The sequence below is a fragment of the Bidens hawaiensis genome, unplaced genomic scaffold, assembly GCF_021521415.1.
Source record: "Bidens hawaiensis isolate Kalapana, Puna unplaced genomic scaffold, B.hawaiensis_p1.1 tig00025376_1, whole genome shotgun sequence".
Lineage (NCBI taxonomy): Eukaryota > Viridiplantae > Streptophyta > Magnoliopsida > Asterales > Asteraceae > Bidens > Bidens hawaiensis.
This window is the reverse complement of record NW_027494050.1, coordinates 92,085-112,384: the sequence shown is the minus strand read 5'-3', so window position 1 is coordinate 112,384 and position 20,300 is coordinate 92,085. Positions and strand designations below refer to the sequence as shown.

Sequence of the window (20,300 nt, the reverse complement as noted above, 5' to 3'; positions counted from 1 at the left end):
ATTAAGAAAATACCCATTTATACCAAAATTTTCCAAATATGTCAACGCAAGATCCTGTCGGATCATCGACATTTTAGTTATTAGATGACCCTATTTTAAGCCAACCAGATGTTGCCACATGTCATTATAGTATTAGGTTGACGGTTTTTTAATCTCGTCGAATGCTAAATAAATTATTTGTCGAACGACATATCGTCGGACGCTAAAATAATCTTGTCTGATGTCAAAATAAACTTGTCAAACGGAAAAATAATTGAATTTTATTGGCTAAATTCTTATCGACTAATGATTAAAAAGGTTAGTCATTCGGACATTTTCTTAATTTTGACCAGTCAAATAGGCAATTTTTTATTTGTCATTTTTCCTTATTAACCCTTGTCACCTTGTCATGCCACTTTATCTAACACATTAGTACTACTACTACAAGTTAAAAGTTATTTGATTTCACTTAAGCACTTATGTATTTAAAGTAAAGAAAAAATGACAAAACTCGTCCTTTATGTTTTACGTTTTTTCAGTGGTTGTCATTTAGTAAATTTAATGATAGAAACCATCCTTTGTGTTAAAAAAAACCTTGCACGGTTCGCCCTTTTTACTAACGAGGGTTAGTTTTTCTCGTTAAATCCAACCATGTGCACCTCATGTGAGGGCAATTTAGTCTTTTTACCCCCCTCGGGGGTTATTTGTGTAATTGACTTAAAATTTTGCTAAATTGAATCAGTTTGAGTCAAACTGGTTTTGATCATGCAAAACCCAACCCGATTCGGTTTGAAAAAAAAAACGATTTTGAGCATGCAAAACCCATACCACTCTACAAAAGCCTATCACAACCAGCCCAATAATAATACCCTCAGGCCCCCTTACTTTATCATCTTCATAATCAGCAGCCCATAATCATTTCTAATGACGACTGACGGCCACGTGCTCCTTACACCCATATCCATACACACTCCTGTACACCACCTAAACCTACGCACCCCGCGCACACTAGAGCCAGTCAACCCCTTAAACTCCACACCAAATTCATATCTATTATTATTCTCTCCACTGAAACCCATACACAAACCCCCAATTCATAATATTATTATTAGGGTTTCACTTCAAATTAGCCTTTAATTCATTCAATTAAACACTTACACGTCATCAATATCTTATTAATTTAGCTAATTGAATACATATTAAGTGTTAATTTGTTATTATTCAATGCGTTTATACTGTTTAGTTATCTGGTTGTTAGTAAACCCTAGGTAGTGGTTTGGTATATGGCGCCCAGCCGGAGAAGAGGCGCCGGTAAAGCGGCGGCGACGGCGGCGGCGTGCCGGAAGTGGAAGGTCGGCGATCTGGTTCTGGCCAAGGTCAAAGGCTTTCCGGCATGGCCTGCTACGGTATGTAGAGTTGATTTCATTTGTGTTTAGTTAGGGTTTTGACTGACTGATTGATTGATCTATAAGGTGTTGAATGGATTTAGTAGTAAAGTTTGAGGCTTTTTAATGGTTTTAATTTATTTGTTGCTGCTAATTTGATTTTTTTTTTATTTTATTTAGTATGTTCTTGTAATTCTTGAAATCATTTTAATTTTATTTTTTTCAATTTATTTATTTAGTATTATCTTAAAATTCTTGAAAACATTTTAACTTTGGATCTAGCAATAATTGCAGTAGTGTTAGCTTGACATTGATATCACACATCAGCAATGAATCCCTTATGTTGTTGTAGTGTACTAGTGGTTGGGGTTTTGACTGACTGACACATAAGTTGTTGAATAGATTCTTTAGTACTAAAGGTTAAGGCTTTTTGTTGCTTTTGTTGATTTGTGTTTAGTTAGGGTTTTGACTGATTGTTTGATTGATCTGTAAGGTGAATAGATTTAGTGCTAAAGGTTAAGGTTTTTTAATGGTTTTGGTTTATTTGTTGCTGTTAGTTAATCCAATGAGTTGTTGATAATAATATATCTGTAAAATCATATGCTTGGTGTCTTGTAATTTAGCTTTTTTTTTTTTGGGGGGGGGGGGGCTTTAAGCATATGAAAAAGTATTAAACTTGCACTTATTTTGTGAATTTGGTAGAGCTGAAGTCTATTGATTTGTGGTTACTACTTTACTTTGGGTTTTGACTGACTGATCTATAAGTTATTGAAGAGATTTAGCAACAAATTTTAAGGCTTTTTAATGTCTTTGGTTTTTGTGTTGCTGTTAATTGATTGAGTTGTTGATAATGTCTTTGATCAGAGCTTTGGAGTTGGTACATTCTTGTACTTCTTTCTTGAATTCATTATAATTTTGGATGTCAAGGAACTGTTTTTAGATTCAACAAAAATTGTTATGGTTGTATTGGTATGAAAGGGAGTATTATGTTAAGCATGGTTTGTATATTTATCATGTATCTGTAAATAGATATGCTTGTGTCTTGTAATATCCTGTTTTTAATTTACTTGGACTTAAGCGTATGAAATTTGTGCTTATTTTGGGAATTTTGTTGAGTCGAAGTCTATTGGTTTGTGTTTACTTAGGGTTTTGACTGACTGATGTTTTTGAATAGATAGATTTGGCACTATATCAAGTCTTTTTTAATGTCTTTGAATTTTGTGTTACTGCTAGTCTAATGAGTTGTTGATAATGCTTTTTTATTGGTCCTTTGGAATTGGTATTTTTTTGTTCTTCTTTCTTGAAATCATTTTAATTTTTGATGTCAAAGAATTGTTTTGATTCAACAGAAAATTGCTATTGTTGTATTGATATATAAGGGATTATTATATAGCATGGTTTTTAGATTTTATCTGTAGATCGATATGCTTGGTGTCTTGCAAATTGCAATATCTTGTTTTTAGTTTTTTGGACTTTTAAAAGTATGAAACTTGTGGTTATTGCTATATCTTGTTTTATTTTTCCGACTAAGAATATGAAACGTGTGGTTATTATAATTGTTCACTATAAACGTTTTCCGGTTTCTTTGTTTGGGAATCTTGTAGTGTTAGTGTTTGTTGATTTGCATTTACTTAGGGTTTTTACTGACTGATTCATAAGTCGTTGACTAGATTCAGCACTAAAGTTTATGACTTTTTATTGCTTTTGATTTTTTTTGTTACTGTTATTCAAATTAGTTGTTGATAATGCATTTAATTGTTATTTTGGGCGCAAAGAACTGTTTTAGGTTCAACAAAAAAATTGCAGTAGTGTTAGCTGACATAAGCAATCAACCCTTTCTGTTGTTGTATTGGCATAAAAGGCGGTCTTTATATCATGGTTTGTAGATTTATCTGTAATTCGATATGTTTGGTGTTTTGTATTTTCTTTTGTTCTTTAAAAAAAATTCTTTTCGGACTTTTAAGAATATGAAACACGTGGTTATTGTAATTCTGCATGTTTGGTTGCAGGTAAGTGAGCCAGAAAAGTGGGGGTACTCTAATGACTGGAAGAAAGTTCTAGTCTTCTTCTTTGGAACACAACAAATGTGAGTATACCTTTGCAACCTTTCTTACAAGTTTTTATTGTTCACTAAAAGTCATCAGTCAGATATACTGCTTCTTTGGGTTTATAACTTGAGGAAGCAGTGTCAGACAGTTTGCTTTTATAAATAAAGTGAAATTAATATTTTTATGATGCTTTGCTGCGACAATAGTAGACCATAAAGTTAATAGGCTGGGTGGAGAATGGAGAGATATAATATTATTATACTCACTAAAAGTTATTGAATGATATCCTTGCTAACCTCATTTTTAGGGGATTTGAGTGGACCAGTTAGCTTATCATTGATATGTTGTTAACTTATCATTTATTTTTTTGCTGTTATTTGACAAAGACGCTATCATTATAAAGAAATTTACGAAATGAGATTGAGTTACTATATTACATGATACTTATGTTCAATTTTATATATACATCTCGTTTTTTTATTACTAGCATGCCATTGAGATAGTTGCACAAAACATGTGATACGACTTAGGTCATTCGGAGACAAGTATTAACAGTTAATGATGTTTTATCTGGGTTGTCTTAAATATCCTTTCATTTGTTATCAGGTAGCTTTCTTTATAAGAAATATGTTCTATTTTAGATAAAGATTAGGGATTAGAGTTGCATTAGGACAGATATACTCTTCAACCTATGCATAGTTTGATCAGCGATTTTGATATCATTAGAGAGTGCTACCTCGTGAAAGTAAACTGTGGCAGAGTTGTTCAACCTCTCAAGCTTTGATTAATATTTTCTTTTTATTTGTTCATTTTATTTTGCTTTATTTACAATCTATTAATTTGGTTCTTATGAACATCAGAACATGATGTTGATAATTTCGTTGTATTTTTCATTTTTGATAATCAATTTAATGTTTAGTATTCAATTACCACTGTTATGATAACTGTAGTTAACTGTAGTAAATAAGAAGCAACCACTTAGGCCTACGGTTCTTGTTAGAAATTCAGAGGCACGCACACGCAACCACAAACTGCAGAAACGTAAAGAACACAAGAATTAGCATGGTTCGGTGTAACCGACCTACATCCATGGGTGGAAACCAGGGTTATTCTTTATTGAGTGAAAATTTTGATTACAGGTACATAGCTTATATATATAGACTAATCTAGGGTTAATAACTTCATGAAGAAATCACTTTATTGGCTGGGCTTAGGGCCGGCTGCCTCTGCGCCCCGCTTCTCTTCTGCGCACCACATGTGGTGGCCCGAAAGTAGGCTAGGCCTTAACAGTTCTAACTCACATTAGTGAGCCTAAATTTGGTTATTACTCATAATTTTATTGAAGTTTCTGGGAATAACACGTGGACAAAACTGGTACTCTGGTAGGACACTAACCTATAGATGTAGTTTGCAACATAGTTTGTTAGTTTTGTGGGCTTCGCTTCCCACAAGATCAGTTTTCAAACGTGTAGAATTAAATAGTTAATATGGCATACAACTACACACGACGTTCTGTTAGATTTTTTTGATCTTCACATTTTAGCTGTGAATGATATTAGGTTTTTGTTTATATTTAGAGACTATTATTATTTTTTTTAACCAACACATACATTTTTACTTTCTATCATTATTACGCCTTTCTATATCATGCCATTTGTGCCTTGTGATAAAAGGATGGATGAAATGACAATATAAGTTGTAATAAAATGACCAAAAAAGACGTTCTTGTGCTGAAAATTAGAAGTCTTTTAGTTATGTTAAAGGGATGGGTAATTTGGTGGTATTAGGTAATCTCATTCTTGGTTTGAAAAGGGTGGCTCGTAAGGCATGATGCGATATTGTGAGAACATCAAACTGGTTATCCAAAGTTGCTATATTGACCACTAAGTCATCATACACTCAGTAGCAGAATCTGTTCATCCAAACACTGAAGACTGGTATTGTTGCCACATGTCATAGTTAGCAGAAGCTGTACATATGGCTAGGCTTTGTACCATATAGTCATCTACCACACTTGTTAACATGTGCAGTTTTTTGGCCTATTGTGTATTATGAATGTGAAGCTGTTCTATGAGTCTGGTGTAGGGTTTTTATAGCTTCATGTAAGCACTGTTGATTTGTCATTTTCATCTTGTTGAGAGGTGGCAGTTTGTCCTGTTTTCTTTTGAATTGGTCTCCCAAATGTATTTATAATGCTTAAAATTTCCAACATCACTTTATTCAAGAAGTCAAATTATTATTAAATAGTATTTTTTTCGCTATCATACTTTTCACCAACTATTTATCAAATATTTTATAGTTTTGGACAAAGTGTGTTTCTGGGAACCTTTTTTATTTTATTTTACTTTTATTGGAAATGGGTAAGGTTGAAAGATAGTGCTTACATGGGGGTGCCTTCTTGAAACATTTAATCAGACGGGGTTGTTGGTGACATCTCCCTCACCTCTCTAGTTTTTATTTTTTCTTTTCATTTATATTCATTTCGCATTAAACCTAGTTGTTTCTCTGTTAGTATGCAACAAAATTTTGAAAAATCTAAACATACAGTTTTGATTATTTTATTTTGTATGTCAACGTTTGGATATAAGTTTTACTGAAAACCGTGTTGCATTCGAAATAAACATATTATTTGATACTGCGAGACTAAAAGTCACATTTTTTGGATACAACTCGGTTTTCAATAAAATTACTATCGAAACAGACAAAAAAGACAAAACTGAATGTCTAGATTTTTAAAAAGTATTAAATATTACATGTTATTAGAGAAAACTAAATTAAGTATTTGTGTGGTGGAGCGGAAAAAAGAAATAGAAAAATGGAATTTAAAAGGTGGGGCAGAAGTCCCAAAGGCGAGAACCCCATCTGTGTAGATTTTAAGGTGGTACCCCTGAGTAATCACTTTCTTTTACTCTTGTTGGTTAAAAAAATCGTGTTTTGGGTCAGCCAGATTTGTATGCTTTCGACCTGATTTCATTGTGAACCGTGTCTCAACCCGCTCGATATGCCACATTTATCTTGTTTGCCCCTGGATTGGTATTGTTTGCATTTTGTGGGTCCCTCTGGTATGTTGATGTGTCAGTATATAACTACTATCTCTCTTCGCAGAGCTTTTTGCAATCCAGCTGATGTGGAGGCTTTTACTGAAGAGAAAAAGGAATCTATCTTGAATAAACGTCACGGTAAAGGTGCTGATTTTCTTCGTGCTGTAAGGGAAATTGTTGATAGTTATGAGGAATTAAAAAAACAAGAGCAAGCTAATAACATTAATAATATAATTGATCAAACTGCTTCAACAAACGAGGAATGTGTCGCCAGCTCAGCATCAAAGGGTGAGGCTGTCACACCTGCTGTTGACCCGTGCTCAAAACCTTCAGATTTTTTAGGTCCTAATGGTGAAAATGCTGCTTTGCTGGCGCAAGATGACAAAATGGCATCTGAGTGGCAAAATGGTAATTTGGCAGTCAAGAAAGCACCTTTACCGACAACATACTCCAGAAAGAAACATTCTGGTTCTCGCGTAGTTTCTACTCGAAGGTCAAGAAGTTCGGTAAGAGAAGATGTGTCGCGAGACGGGCCACAAAAGAGGACGAAACGGGTTAGGACATCGTCGACTTCATCTGATGGATCAGGTTCGAATGCGAGTCCGGAAGAAAATGGGTCTGAAATTGTGACCGTTGACTCCGATACCAAAAAGTTAAACGAGGGAAACTGTGTACAATCTGGTTATCAGAAGGTTATTGAAGTTGAGTATGATATGCAGCTGAATCAGACCCTTGAATTTCAAAACAAACCCGTGATTAATAAGAAGAAAAGAAAGCCAAGCAGAAAACGTGAATTCCATGATAATACCGAACCCGCTCAGAACTCTGATATTGAAAAAACTATTGAAAAGTATTCTAAAGAAGACGGTGATGAGCACCTGCCTTTAGTGAAACGGGCCAGGGTTCGAATGGGTCAAACCGCGGAGCCCGTGAGTGGAGCAGAAGATACGGGTCGGGAAGGATTAAACCACGGTCTTACATTGCACAAATGTAGTGTTAATAAACCTCCCGTCTGGGAAGCTAATAATAATAGTAATAAACATTTTGTTGATGATGAAGCTGCTTTACCACCGTCCAAACGACTGCATCGGGCTCTTGAAGCCATGTCTGCTTACGTGGCGGAAGATAAGCAAGATTCTCATAGCGGGCCATCTGCCATGAAGACAATTATTAATGGCAGTTTGGAGAATAATAGCAATGTATCTTCGCCAGTTGAGCAGGATGAAATGGTAGAAAAGATTGACACATCCAATCAAATTTCTATAACTATTAGCCCGGAGCAAAAGCCGGTTGAAATGTCTCATAGCGGGCAATCTGCGATGAAGACGATTATAAATGGTACTTCGGAGAATAACAGTAATGTATCTTCACCAGTTGAGAAGAATGAAATGGCTGATGAGATGCACACGTGCAATCAACCTTCTAGAACTAGTAGCCCGGAGCAAAATCCAGTTGAAATCGCTGACTGTAAAGATGATGCTATGCTGGATTCTTTACCTGAAGCGGTTGAAACAGTAACGGTCCCAGAAAGCCCGAAACCTACAACAGAAGTTGTTGAGATGAAGGAGTCTACTCCTGAAAAAAAAGATCCATCTGATGTTTCTTTATTATATGATAATGGAGTTGTCTTGCATGGTGATGTCACTTTGGTGCAGTCTTCTCCCCAAAAAAGCTGCAATATTGTAGACCATTCGATTCAAGACGATACCAATGATAATGCAATGTAAGTTAATAGTTAATACACATCAAAGTCATATGTTTGTTGAGGTGTCAAAATAGTTCAACGGGTCAAAACAGGTCTAATAAGCTAACATATTTCTTAGTTTTGTAAAAAAAATTTATTAAATATGATTTTAAAATCATATATTAAGAGACCTGTTCATTGACTTCAACACATTTATATGAAAACATGTCATAACGGGTTTGGGTCTTGAACTGAAAACTAAAGCACTGAAAATATCATAGTTTTGTTTGAACAGAAATGATTTTAGGAAACCTATTTGATCAATATGACCTTCTATTTTTAGTATATATATTTTAATTATCCCTGTTTGACTCTTTGTTACTGGAACCATTTTTTGTTTTAGAGTTGAAGATGTTGAAGAAACCAAGAAGTCAATAACGGAAGTAGATGAACCTCCATCTCTTACTGTTATGAAAGAGGTGACCGTTGACCTGGGTCCCGAACCTCTTCTTTCAACTCATATCTCTGAAGGTGACACGGGCAACAAAAGCGCGTCACGCACCGGGACACCCTCTTTTCCGACGGACCCATTAGACTCAGCTGATGTGTCACAGTCCTCGCCACTCAATAATACCTCAATTTGCCACCCTGTATCTACATCATATAATGGCAGTTTACCCGAAAACATTGACCCGGGTCCCGAACCTTCTCTTTCAACTCATATCTCTGAAGTTGAAACGGACCATAAAAGCGTGTCAGGTATAGTGGCACCCTCTCTTTCGACTGACCCGTTAAACTCAACAGACATGTCACGAGCCTTGCTGCCTAATAAATCCACATCACTTGAAAACAGTGACCCGGGTCCTGAACCGCCTCTTTCAATTCGTATTTCTGAAGATGACACGAGCCACAATAGTGTGTCAGGTACCGGGACACCCTCTCTTGTAACCAGCCCGTTAGACTCAACAGATGTGTCACGGGTCTCGCCTCTCAGTAATATTTCAATTTCCCATCCTGTATCCACGTCATATAATGGTAATCTACTTGAAAACAGTGGCTTGACTAGTCCCAATGTGCATGAAAAAATGAAACAAACTGGCAACACACGGAACACTATCTCAGAAGCAAATGCAGCTTTGACTTCATTTGAGGCGAGTCTTGGGACTCTAACACGGACCAAAAAAAGCATTGACCGGGCTACCCGTATTGCCATTGACTGTGCTAAATTCGGCATTGCTGTCAAGGTAATTTACTTCAGTATTTTTGTTTATTTTTACCAAAATTTGTTTTTTGTTAAGATTTTGATTGTTATTGGTAATTTACAAGCAATTGTTTTGAATGTAGGTTGTGGAGACTATTGCTCGCAGTTTGGAATCTGAATCAAGTTTGCATAAACGGGTGGACTTGTTCTTTCTGGTGGATTCTATTGCGCAATGTTCTCGAGGGCTTAAAGGTAATTTAGTTACCCTTGTTGGTTTGTTAGTGTGACAGATTTAACATTCATTGACTTCATTATTGGTAAATTTGCACAAATAAAAAAATCACTTTTTCGTGATCTTAGCAACCAACTTACAGTTTATTACTGATTTTACCAACCGCCTTCAAACCTATTTGCAATTTATTACTGATTTTAGCAACCACCCTCATTTTAACTGATTTTACCTGATGCTGCACTGGTTATGTTAAAATCGATAATAAATGTAAGTTGGTTAAATTTAGAAAAAATGTGAAGATGTTTTTATTTCATGCATTTCCCTCTTTCTTTTTGTTATGTTTTCTTGCACTTTCTTATATAAGTGATGCTATAATTTGTTGTTTCAGGTGATGCGGGCGGTTTGTATCCTTCAGCTATCCAAGCGGTGCTACCACGGTTATTGTTAGCTGCTGCTCCTCCAGGAAGTAATGGTCTTGAAAACCGCAGGCAATGCTTAAAGGCAAGTTTTCCTTCTAAGATATTGTACTCCCAAAATGACCAGTACTACAGAACTTACTAATTTATATCTGTATTGTTGGATAGGTTTTGAAGCTGTGGCAAGAAAGAAAGATTCTTCCGGAACCAATGATCCGTCACCATATTCGTGAGCTTGATTCCCTTAACAACTTGTCTTCTAGGATCAGTAATTCCCGTCGGCCCTTCAGGAATGAACGGGCCTTTGATGACCCCGTTAGGGAAGTTGAGGGTATGCTAGTTGATGAGTACGGAAGGTATTAAATTAAATTATTTTATTATAACTATTTTTTTAAGTAGTTACTTAAATCGAATACATAATGATTTTGTTTTGTTTAAATGGAATTTAGCAACTCGAGCATACAGTTATCTGATTTTTGTATGCCAACAATGTTAAAAGATGAAAAAGAAGAAAGCGATTCCGATGAGGAGGGTTTTGAGGCGGTAACTCCTGAACGAGATCCCGAGATTTGTGACGAAGGTGACAAGATTCTTACGCTTACGCCTTCAGCTGAGAAGCATACACATGTATTGGAGGATGTTGATGGCGAGCTTGAAATGGAAGATGTAGCCCCTACTTGTGAAGGTGGATTTACAGTTACTGCTGATGTGGCAAAAGTTGCTCATTTGCCGCCATTACCAAGTGATTTGCCGCCTTCGTCACCGCGTTTGCCGAATTCTCCTCCACCTCATGCCGCCCTTCCACCACCACTACCACCTCCCGCCACCCTTCCTCCACCACCGCCGCCCCTGGTTACCCTTCCTTCGCCACCACCGCCGCCAGTTTCATTTACTCTACCACCTCCAGCCACCCTTCCTCTGCCTCCTTCAGCCGCACTTCCTCCACCTCTTCTATTACCTGATGCCAGTGTTTATGTAGGTAGCCAGGTAAGTTTGATATATATATTTTTAATATTGCTTGAAACTATGGATATGGGTGAACAATCGGGTATAACTTGAACCAACCCGGAACCACTAAATCAATTAGTTCCATGCCTGAGACCACACCAAGATTTGATTATTGGATCTTGCTCTTATCGGGTTCGGGCTTTCCGGCTTAGATTTGAGACAAAACTGACTCGATATCAGTTTGAGTTCTATATATTGAGTGATAAAAGTTGATCCGTTAGTAGAATGGAAATATGAAATTTAAATTGATAATGGATGGTTTTGTTTGAATCTAAATTTTGAGCCCGAACCTGACAAGACAGACCCAATACTCATATTTTGGTCTGGTTTTGGGTATGTAATATAAAGGTTTGCCGGTTCAGGGTCGGTCTGGGTTGTACTCAGTTGCTGACCCCAACTTGTGGATTTGCTGCTTAGCGATATGTATATTAGCTAGGAGTCAACAAAATGTGTTTAAAATGAAACTAGACAAAAAGTGGGTTTAACTTGACTTTATCTGTTATAACCGGTACCCAAAGTTAACTGTCTTGACCTGTTTCTCAACCGTCAAGTCTACCGTTTTGTCAGAATTGATACGTGGATGGGTTAAGGCAGGTGATTTTTGGGTTAATTCTAAAGTGTTTATAAGGCATAGAACCTTCTAAATCATTTCATTCTAAAATATAATACTTCGATTATATATTTGTTATCATATTTAACACACAAGTATATCGAAAAGCTGGAGATTGTTGACTAGGTGGTTGTGTCTTTAACATCTATATGTGGCACCTGGCATTGCAGAACGGTAATGATGATTCACATCAATCAACAGCTGCCATGTCAGTTCATTACCATCCTTCTGAAGTACCGGAATCATCAAAATCATGCTCGTTCAGCGCCCCTCGTCCACCTGTTCAAGCCACCAGTAACGTTCACCTAAGGCCGCCACACCCCGCCCCTTCATCTCAGTTCTCATATTTTCAATCTGACCAATCGTGTCGGGATGTTCCACCACCTTCATATCCTGGTAGATTCCATTTTGTCAATAATACAGATAGTGGTAATTTTCACAGTGATCATGACAGAATGCATGCGCATCCACAGGATGACAGCTGGCGATACCCGCCCCCTCCATTCTCGGGTAAATTTATCTTGATTTTACATACTTCAAATTTTCAATTACTGTTTTTAGAATTATTATTATTATTATTATTATTATTTGTTGAGAAAATTTTCTTGTGTGTGATAACAGGTCCTTGTCATCCTGACGGGCCGAGAGGAATGTATCTTCCGAATATGTACGCGGGCCCACATTGTGAGCCTCCAATGCCCAATAACACTTGGCATTATCCAGTAAGACCTCCAAATCATAGAGATATGGCACCCCATAGACCATACCCCGAAGCATCTGTTCATATGGCTAATAGAGGTTTGCTCGTTTTCTTTACTTTTAAATTGTTATAATGTTTAAAGTGCGTTTGAAAACTGACTAAGTGTAAACATTGATAAATCTGTGGTGAATAAGCTGTTATCATAAAACGTTTACAAAATTAACAACTAATTATAAAATTTAGCACAAGCTGTTTATAAATGCTTACAAACTCTTTTAGCTGCTTTATAATATAATTTTCACAACTATATTGTCAAAATGCACACAAATGAAACAGACTTTAAAGTTTTTTATTTTACGTAATCAAGTTTTTTGTTCTGTTTTTTTCGTTTTCCCATTTTTTTAACATTTATTCTTCCTTATATCTTTTAAACACTAAATTGCAATTTTTGTGTCTTGAGGTGTATTGAAAATTGCACCTTTTGTTTCCAACTTTTTTACCATTCTTTTTTATACTTTATTTTCTTTACTTTTTTTGTGAAGAGAAGAAAAAGAAATAAAAAAAAGGTAAACTGTAAAATCTGCACATTCTGTTGCTAATCACAAGGGTAAAATAGTCATTTTTACAAAAAGTCAACGTAAATATTAACGGCAGTTAGTTGAAAGGACAAAGTATGTAACTAACCATAAAGGTAAAGGCAAACGATTATTAAGCAATGAAAGATAATATAACCCAAGGTTGCAAAAGTCGCTAGGCGGCCGACTGGGGAATTGGGTGTGATAAATATAAAGAAAATTAACTTTTGGATATTATATATATATACATGTCAAACATCATAAGTTTACTAATATTTATAACAAAATATGTGAATATCAATATAAATAAGATAAATACATTTTTAAATACTAAATTAGTCTAAAATTTACTAATCATTGGTTAAAAAAGCGATTCTTTTTTTTAATATTATAAAAATATGAATTATGTTTTATTTTGTAAGTCAAAATCTGCTCAAATTGGCCAACTGGATGTGATTCTGGCTGAGGTTGATCACCTTTATAATAACCCGTGCATATGTAATCATATGTTTTTTTAACTTTATTTTTTTTATTGCAGGTCCTAACTATTGGAGACCAAGGTGACACATAAGGGACAAGCCATATTATACTATTTGGAAAAAACAAAAACCTTCCAATTTTATAAACAACCCAAATATTCACTTGAAATCAACAACAGGCTTATTACAACAAAATACCCCTTGTACAATCTTCTAGAAGAACACAACCTATTGCATGCATCAAACAACAGTCTTAACAGTTTTCATGAAATCAAGATGCATAAATTCCTTTGTAAATGCATAATACAGTTCAGGGTGCAGTCAAAGATACTGTAACATCATGTGGTTCTTTTGTCATTTTTTGTAAGGTTTATTATCATATGTTGTCTGTCTGTCTGTCTGTCATTTATGTGTTAGCCAAATTGTTGGATGTTTTTTTATTAGTCAATTGTTGGGAATTGTGGTTACTTGAAACTTTGATATTGCCTGTACATGTTGGTTATGTTTGTTGGTTGTTAAGTGAAGTGTATTTATTATATCTTTTTTCATAGTTATTTTGATGCTACATGTTGAAAACTACTAGTTGTGCACAAATTGAGATTTTTTAATACCCGGTTCTTGGTATGGAACGGGTTCGGGTATGACCGATATTGAAAATCAGGTATTGGCAAAGTATGGGTCGGGTTTGGGTATAGAACCGTGTATTCTAAAACCGGGTATTTGAATACCTTATTTACGGGTAGAAAAAACCCTCTTCTAGTTTTTATTTGAATACTCTATTCTTGGGTATTGAAAAAATCGAATTGAGAAACCTAATCTATACCGAAAAAAAAGCCCTAAAAAATCGATTTTTTCAATACCCAAGAATAGAGTATTGAAAAAATCGATTTTTTAGGGCTTTTTTTTTGTATAGATTGGGTTTCTCAATTAATTGCACTTTTTTTTAGGTATTTTTTGGGTATTTTTCGGGTATAGATTGAGTATTTCGGGTATTGGGAAAACCGATTTTGGGTATAAATAAAACTAGTTTCGTGATATTATGGTATGGTTCAGGGTTCGGGTTTTTTGTGCACTTCTAACCACCAGTACCGGTATGGGTCTGAGTTTTGACCCTTTTATCAAATTGTTCGGGTTAGGACTCATCGGGCTAGTTGTGAATGATGGCTTTTTGACCTATTGACCAACGGCCGAAGCATACACTCAACAAGATTGGTTAGTGTAGTACTACGAGTGAGCGGGGTGGAGTTCTTATGGCACCGCGAGGTTGTATTAAACGCGTTACATGCTTTAACTACAATAAAGCTAATTTTTTTTACAAAGAAACAAAATTTTATACAAAACAAATACAGAAATAAAAAATTATTACAATACAATAAAGATAAATCCATCAAATCAAAGAACATTGTAAATAAATATTCTTTAATTTTTTAAATTAATTAATTCCAATGCAAATATAGAAAAACTAGATAGGTACCTCCTTAGGGTGGACAGCATCGATTAATGAGGTATCGACACTGTTCACCCTAACCTACCGTAGGCGAACTTGGTCTTCAAAACCTTTAACATTCCCTCTAGGATTCCCTTCAAACCTCCCAATCTTAAAATACTTAAACCCTTCATCGCCATAAACCGCACTCGCCTTCCCTTCGATAGCCAAATCCACCAACGCCCGCCCCACCACCGGAGCCATCTTGAACCCGTGACCCGAAAACCCACCCGCAACCACCACATCCTCCCCAAACTCACCACCCAAAAAATCAATAATATAATCCTCATCCGGTGTCATCGAATACAAACACGACAGACTCATCACCGGCCCGCCTTCCCAATCAACCCGGTCCCCAAACGTGAACCCGATCCATTTCTTCAAACGCTCAATAACCGTCGTAACCGTCATACCCGAACCCCCCCCCCCATGTCCTATTATCCGGATCACATTCTCGCCCACCATGAACCGCTATTTTAATCAAACCCGGGTACTCCAACACCGGCGTCCCATATATATACGGCTCACCATAACTCGCAAACGATGGAAAACCGGACTCAATATTAAAACCTTCATTAACCCTCCAATAAAAAACATTTGTCTCAACTGCCTTTATAGGCAAAATCACACCCGCATTCGTAACCGCTTTAACTAACTTACTAACCCACGCACCCGCGGTAACAATACACTTTTTACCCCAAAACTTTACCCCTAATTTACTACTAACCAAAACCCCCCCTCTAATATTATCATTATCAATACCTATCACTTCCATATTATCCTTAAGCAAAGCCCCATACTTAACCGCAAGCGTTTGAAACATCGCAACCGCCTTTGTAGGCTTCAAAACGCCTCCTAGCTCGGTCACAACCGCAACCCACTCTTCCGGGATATTAACCCCAAAATTATTTTTCGCCTCGTGACAATTTAAAACCTTGTAAAAAATATTATTAACTTTACAAGTGTTTATGACCGACACGAGGGACGAGTCATCAGCTGGACTTAAGTCAAGTTGTTGTGACTTGAAATACACGTTATACCCGATTTCTGACTCCGCTAGTTTCCATAACCGTTCGGTCGCTATGACCATTGGCGGGTAGTAGGATTCGGGGTAAGTGGCACGAATTGTTCTGGATTCACCGTGGGATGACCCGCGGTGGTGTAGGAAGTCGAATTGTTCGAGGAGTAAAGTTTTGTGGCCGCGTTTGGCGGATTGGTAGGCGGCGGAGCTACCCATTACGCCGGCTCCGATTATTATTACATCGAATTGGGTTGGATTATTTTCCATGTTGTGTACAAGATTTATTAAGGTCTAAGGAGTGAAATGGAACACTTGTGATAAGTTGTGACTTGTTGGTTTAGTTGAAGTTGAATATAGAATATAGAATATAGTGAGGGGTAGATTTGGCATTTTTGAAGGGGACAAATAACAGATAGATTTTTATCGTTACTGATGTTGTGATGACTAGGATCTGATGAAGTGTAACTAGTGGTGCTAATGTGCACGTTGTTCATGTACTATATTTTATCCCATATATTAATTTACAACTTCTCAACAACAGCTTTAAAGTTGTGCATCCTGTTCTTATTATTGTACAAATGGGGTTTCTTGAAGTTTTAATATATGATCTTCCTTCAGTATTAGCCTCATTAGATGCCCCCTATATGCTTACTGAGATGTTCACCATCATATTACTATTGAGATTATCATAAGCCAAAACTATGATTAGATATATGACTTTTGTTGGTATGGCTGTTTACAGTGTTGCTCTGTTATGACTTTTTACCAATTCATCTTCAATTTCTCTTGCTCTGTTGTGACTTTGAATGTATTTCATTATCATTCAACTATAATATAATTTCTTGAACAGTTTGAAGGAGTTGACTTTGGCCCGACAATGATGTTTATCTGAGCCTGTGTTGTCTTGGATTGGCAACTGAGATGGCTTGGTTGTCGATAGAAGGGAAGTCCGCCTCAAATCTAATGGCTTTCATTTATAGTTGTGATGATAATTCGGTCATAGGCATGGCAACTTATGTTGCAGCCATGGTGCAGAGCTGAACCTATTGTGATTCTGCTTCTCAAACCGGTATCGGTTTTTGGCGTCGCAATCTATGTTGCAGCCGTGATGAGCCTCGAGTTGACTTCACGTTTATTTTTAATTACGTCATCATATTTGTTTATGGTTGTCACTTGAATCATTAGAAGGATTGACTTGATTTTGATTGGACTTTCATAAGTATAATGGTTTTGATTTTGTCTCTTTAGATCAATTTATGGCAATGATGATGTTCGGTTTTTGGTATAGTAATGTATGTTGCAGCTGTGATAACAACCTCAGCCTAATCCTAGATTCTTTTACTTAGTCACATACCCGGAAACGTTTACGTAATCTTTAATCCATGTTTTCACCCATCTTGCATTCTTATTATTTCTAACCAAGTTTATTTTAGTTCGTTATGGAAAGTTAATTTTGTGTTTTCTTTTTCAGGTGTCACCACAACCCAGCACATCTCAGTTTGTAGCAAACCAAGTATTTTAGCGAACCAAGTATTTTAGGTTTAGATGGGTTCAAGTCACTCTTTCATTGAATCATTTTCTAGAAGTGGCCCACATATGTTATCCACTTTTCAAAACATGACTTCGTTGGTCAACACTATATAAGAGAAAAAGGGCTGCATCTTCGTCTGTAAAGTTTCTTATGTGGTACGCGTTTGAGTAGAGAAACACTATATTCTTATTCTTTACCTTAAACGGGCCAAACTTTGTTATACAAATTGATACCCTTCCGGCTCATTTCTTTTATTTAGATTGGTTTTCCTTTTCCTGCTATGGTTGTAATAATTTTTTTTGTTTTATGTGTGCTAAATTAGATTTTTAGATTGTATATTGGTGAAGTTGAAGACGTAGGAATAAAGGTTTTAGATATTGTTTTCTTGGTGCACACCATCTGGAATGGATTAAAATTAGAGATTAGGTTTCTTATATTTCTAGATGTTTAATTCAATTGTTTGCTTTATATATGGCACTAATTTTCATTTGCTCTGAATACCTATTATGAGTTTTTAAAGGTTTGTACAGTATGCTTTGTTTGTGATTATTTGCATTTCCTTAAAAGTTGATTATGAGTTTTTAACAGAATTATAGAATGTTGCTTTAGGTAAGTGGTTTACTGTTGCTTGCAGCCTGATCGTTCTAGAAGATTATGGATGTAATACAAGTGTTTGGCATACTAGGGTTATAGTTGCACTTTTATACTTAGTACGGTGTGCTAATGTATGTGGATCTAATGGGCCAACATTTTGGGCTAAGGGGGCCGAATCTATTCACTATAAAATAGTCATGCAAATAAATACGTTTAAAAAATAAATGGTTAAGGCTGTCTATAAATAATATTTTAAATTAGAATTAATCCCGGATAATATATAAATAAATGCGTTCAAAGTTAAGATTGTCTATAAACAAATTTAAAAATAATTTTTATACTAGAATTAATCCCGGCTAATATATGATAGTTTGAATTACTAAATCCAATTATCTTATTACTTTTACCATATGTCATATTGGAAGCCACAAACATAAGCAAAAAAGAAATTAAAAAACAAGAGACAACAACACATAATAAAAGTCTAACAACACATAATAAAAGTCAAATGATACAAATGGAATAAGTGTTTGATGCATTACAATCCCCGGTCTCAACCTCAATACCTCATAGTAACACAACCAACACTCAAAATGAAATCAACTACAACTGAATCTGACTAAATTTATCTTGTACGGTACAACAAAATAACACAACCTAGGCAAACCAATAGGGATGAGATTTGTACCGAATAGTTACCGGAACCAAAAGTACAAATAGTAATTTATGAAAAAATAGATACCGAATACCGTATCAAATCTATCGGTAAATACCGGTACCCATTACAAAATTTTCATCTTTATATGGTATCAGTATTTCTGGTACCTCTCTATATGGTATCCATATTTAGATACCATATCTGTATTATATGGTCAATTCAATATCGTACTGATACCAAAAATATTAATACCATCTCTATATTAAATATTTTAATGGCTACTTTTGGATAGAATAGATATTTGGTATCCACTTTTTTCAGACGATACTAGTACCGAAAATACCGAAATTAACAAAAGTTCATACCGAATAAAGTATGATATGGGTACCAGTAACTCATCCCTGCTCACGGATCAAGTGTTATGCCCATTCGATCCATTATTTCAAAAACCATTTTCACCCGTCGGACCATCAAAAAACTCATCCGAGCTATTCCCCGTCCCATCATCACCACCACCGTTCCCTCCCACCTCACCCCTCCCAGTCCCTTCATCCGACGACAACTGCGCAAGCCAACAAGTGCCATGTAAGTGCCCATTCACACAAACAAAATACTCCAACGCGCCGTCATCAGACCCAAGCCTCTTCGCCGCGTTCCTCGGGACCAACCCCGCCGACGTCATACTCCAAACACGCGCCCCACAATACGGACACCTCTCACTCTCTTCCAACGCCACTTGTCTCGCTATCAAACACGCACGTGTCATCGACTCACGAAATCCCCGAAATACCCCTCGAAAAACCCCCAAATCATCCTCTAAATCACTTAACCGATGCTCACACGGATCACTAACAAACAATAAGTCACTACGACACCGTTTCATTAAAAAACTTCGACCAGATGTTTTCGAGAACCGGGACTCGGTCGCAAAGTGACCCGGTTTAGACCGGCTCATGACAAAATTCCGGGTCGAGTCACACCCGCCACAGTAAAATAATAATTTGGCTAAAGCCGGCCAGCCGCCGGACATGCGGCTGCTGTGCACGCCGTTGGATAACGCCTCGGTTATCCGCGGCGCGCGGAATAAGCAAAGTTCGCGCCATAATAAGCGTTTTGCCATGGCGCGAAGTCTGCGGCAGACGGAGGCGGTACGGCAAAGGACTTTTACGTCCCATTTTATTGATTCCATAACCAATAGTAACACTCGTTCGTTGAAGAAGTCCGGTTCGTGTGAACCGGAGCCACCGCCGGTTGATGAGTTTAAGCGTACTCGTTGATTCTGATTCGCACTCATTTGTACCGGTTCTGTTGTTGTTTCGGATCTCCGGTGAAATTGACGATCAATTTGTACGGATTTTGTAGTTAAACCTGATCTCCGGCGAAATTGAGCTTCAATTTGAACGGATTTTGTTGATTTTTCAAATCTCCTGCGAAATTGACGATCAAATTGAACGGATTCTGTTATTTTCCGGTGAAATTGAAGATCAATTTGAGCTGAATCTGTTGTTTCCGGTGAAATTGAAGATCAATTTGAACTGATTTTGTTATTTTCCGGCGAAATTGAGAATCAATTTGAGCTGAATCTATTGATTTCACAGATTTCCGGCGAAATTGAGGTTCAATTTGATCGGATTCTGTTGTTTTTTCCGGTC

General features: G+C 36.5%; 2 protein-coding genes and 1 pseudogene across 2 annotated transcripts; 1 reads left to right on the top strand and 2 right to left on the bottom strand.

Annotated features, from left to right (window-relative positions):
• Positions 1-955: 955 nt before the first annotated feature.
• LOC143571444 (protein HUA2-LIKE 3-like) lies at positions 956-13,872 on the top strand. Its single transcript, XM_077056868.1, has 11 exons — positions 956-1,385; positions 3,374-3,450; positions 6,518-8,176; positions 8,541-9,381; positions 9,482-9,590; positions 9,959-10,071; positions 10,155-10,342; positions 10,436-10,973; positions 11,775-12,114; positions 12,226-12,402; positions 13,418-13,872. The coding sequence occupies exons 1-11, from the start codon at positions 1,263-1,265 to the stop codon at positions 13,441-13,443; spliced, it is 4,191 nt and encodes a 1,396-aa protein (XP_076912983.1). The 5' UTR covers positions 956-1,262; the 3' UTR covers positions 13,444-13,872.
• An 879-nt stretch (positions 13,873-14,751) lies between these two features.
• On the bottom strand, positions 14,752-16,215 carry LOC143571430 (putative sarcosine oxidase pseudogene; annotated as a pseudogene).
• A 2,875-nt stretch (positions 16,216-19,090) lies between these two features.
• On the bottom strand, positions 19,091-20,300 carry LOC143571449 (EID1-like F-box protein 3). Its single transcript, XM_077056872.1, has 2 exons — positions 20,089-20,300; positions 19,091-20,037 (listed from the first exon to the last, which is right to left on the bottom strand). Exon 2 carries the CDS (start codon positions 19,940-19,942, stop codon positions 19,091-19,093), a length of 852 nt encoding a protein of 283 aa, XP_076912987.1. The 5' UTR covers positions 19,943-20,037; positions 20,089-20,300.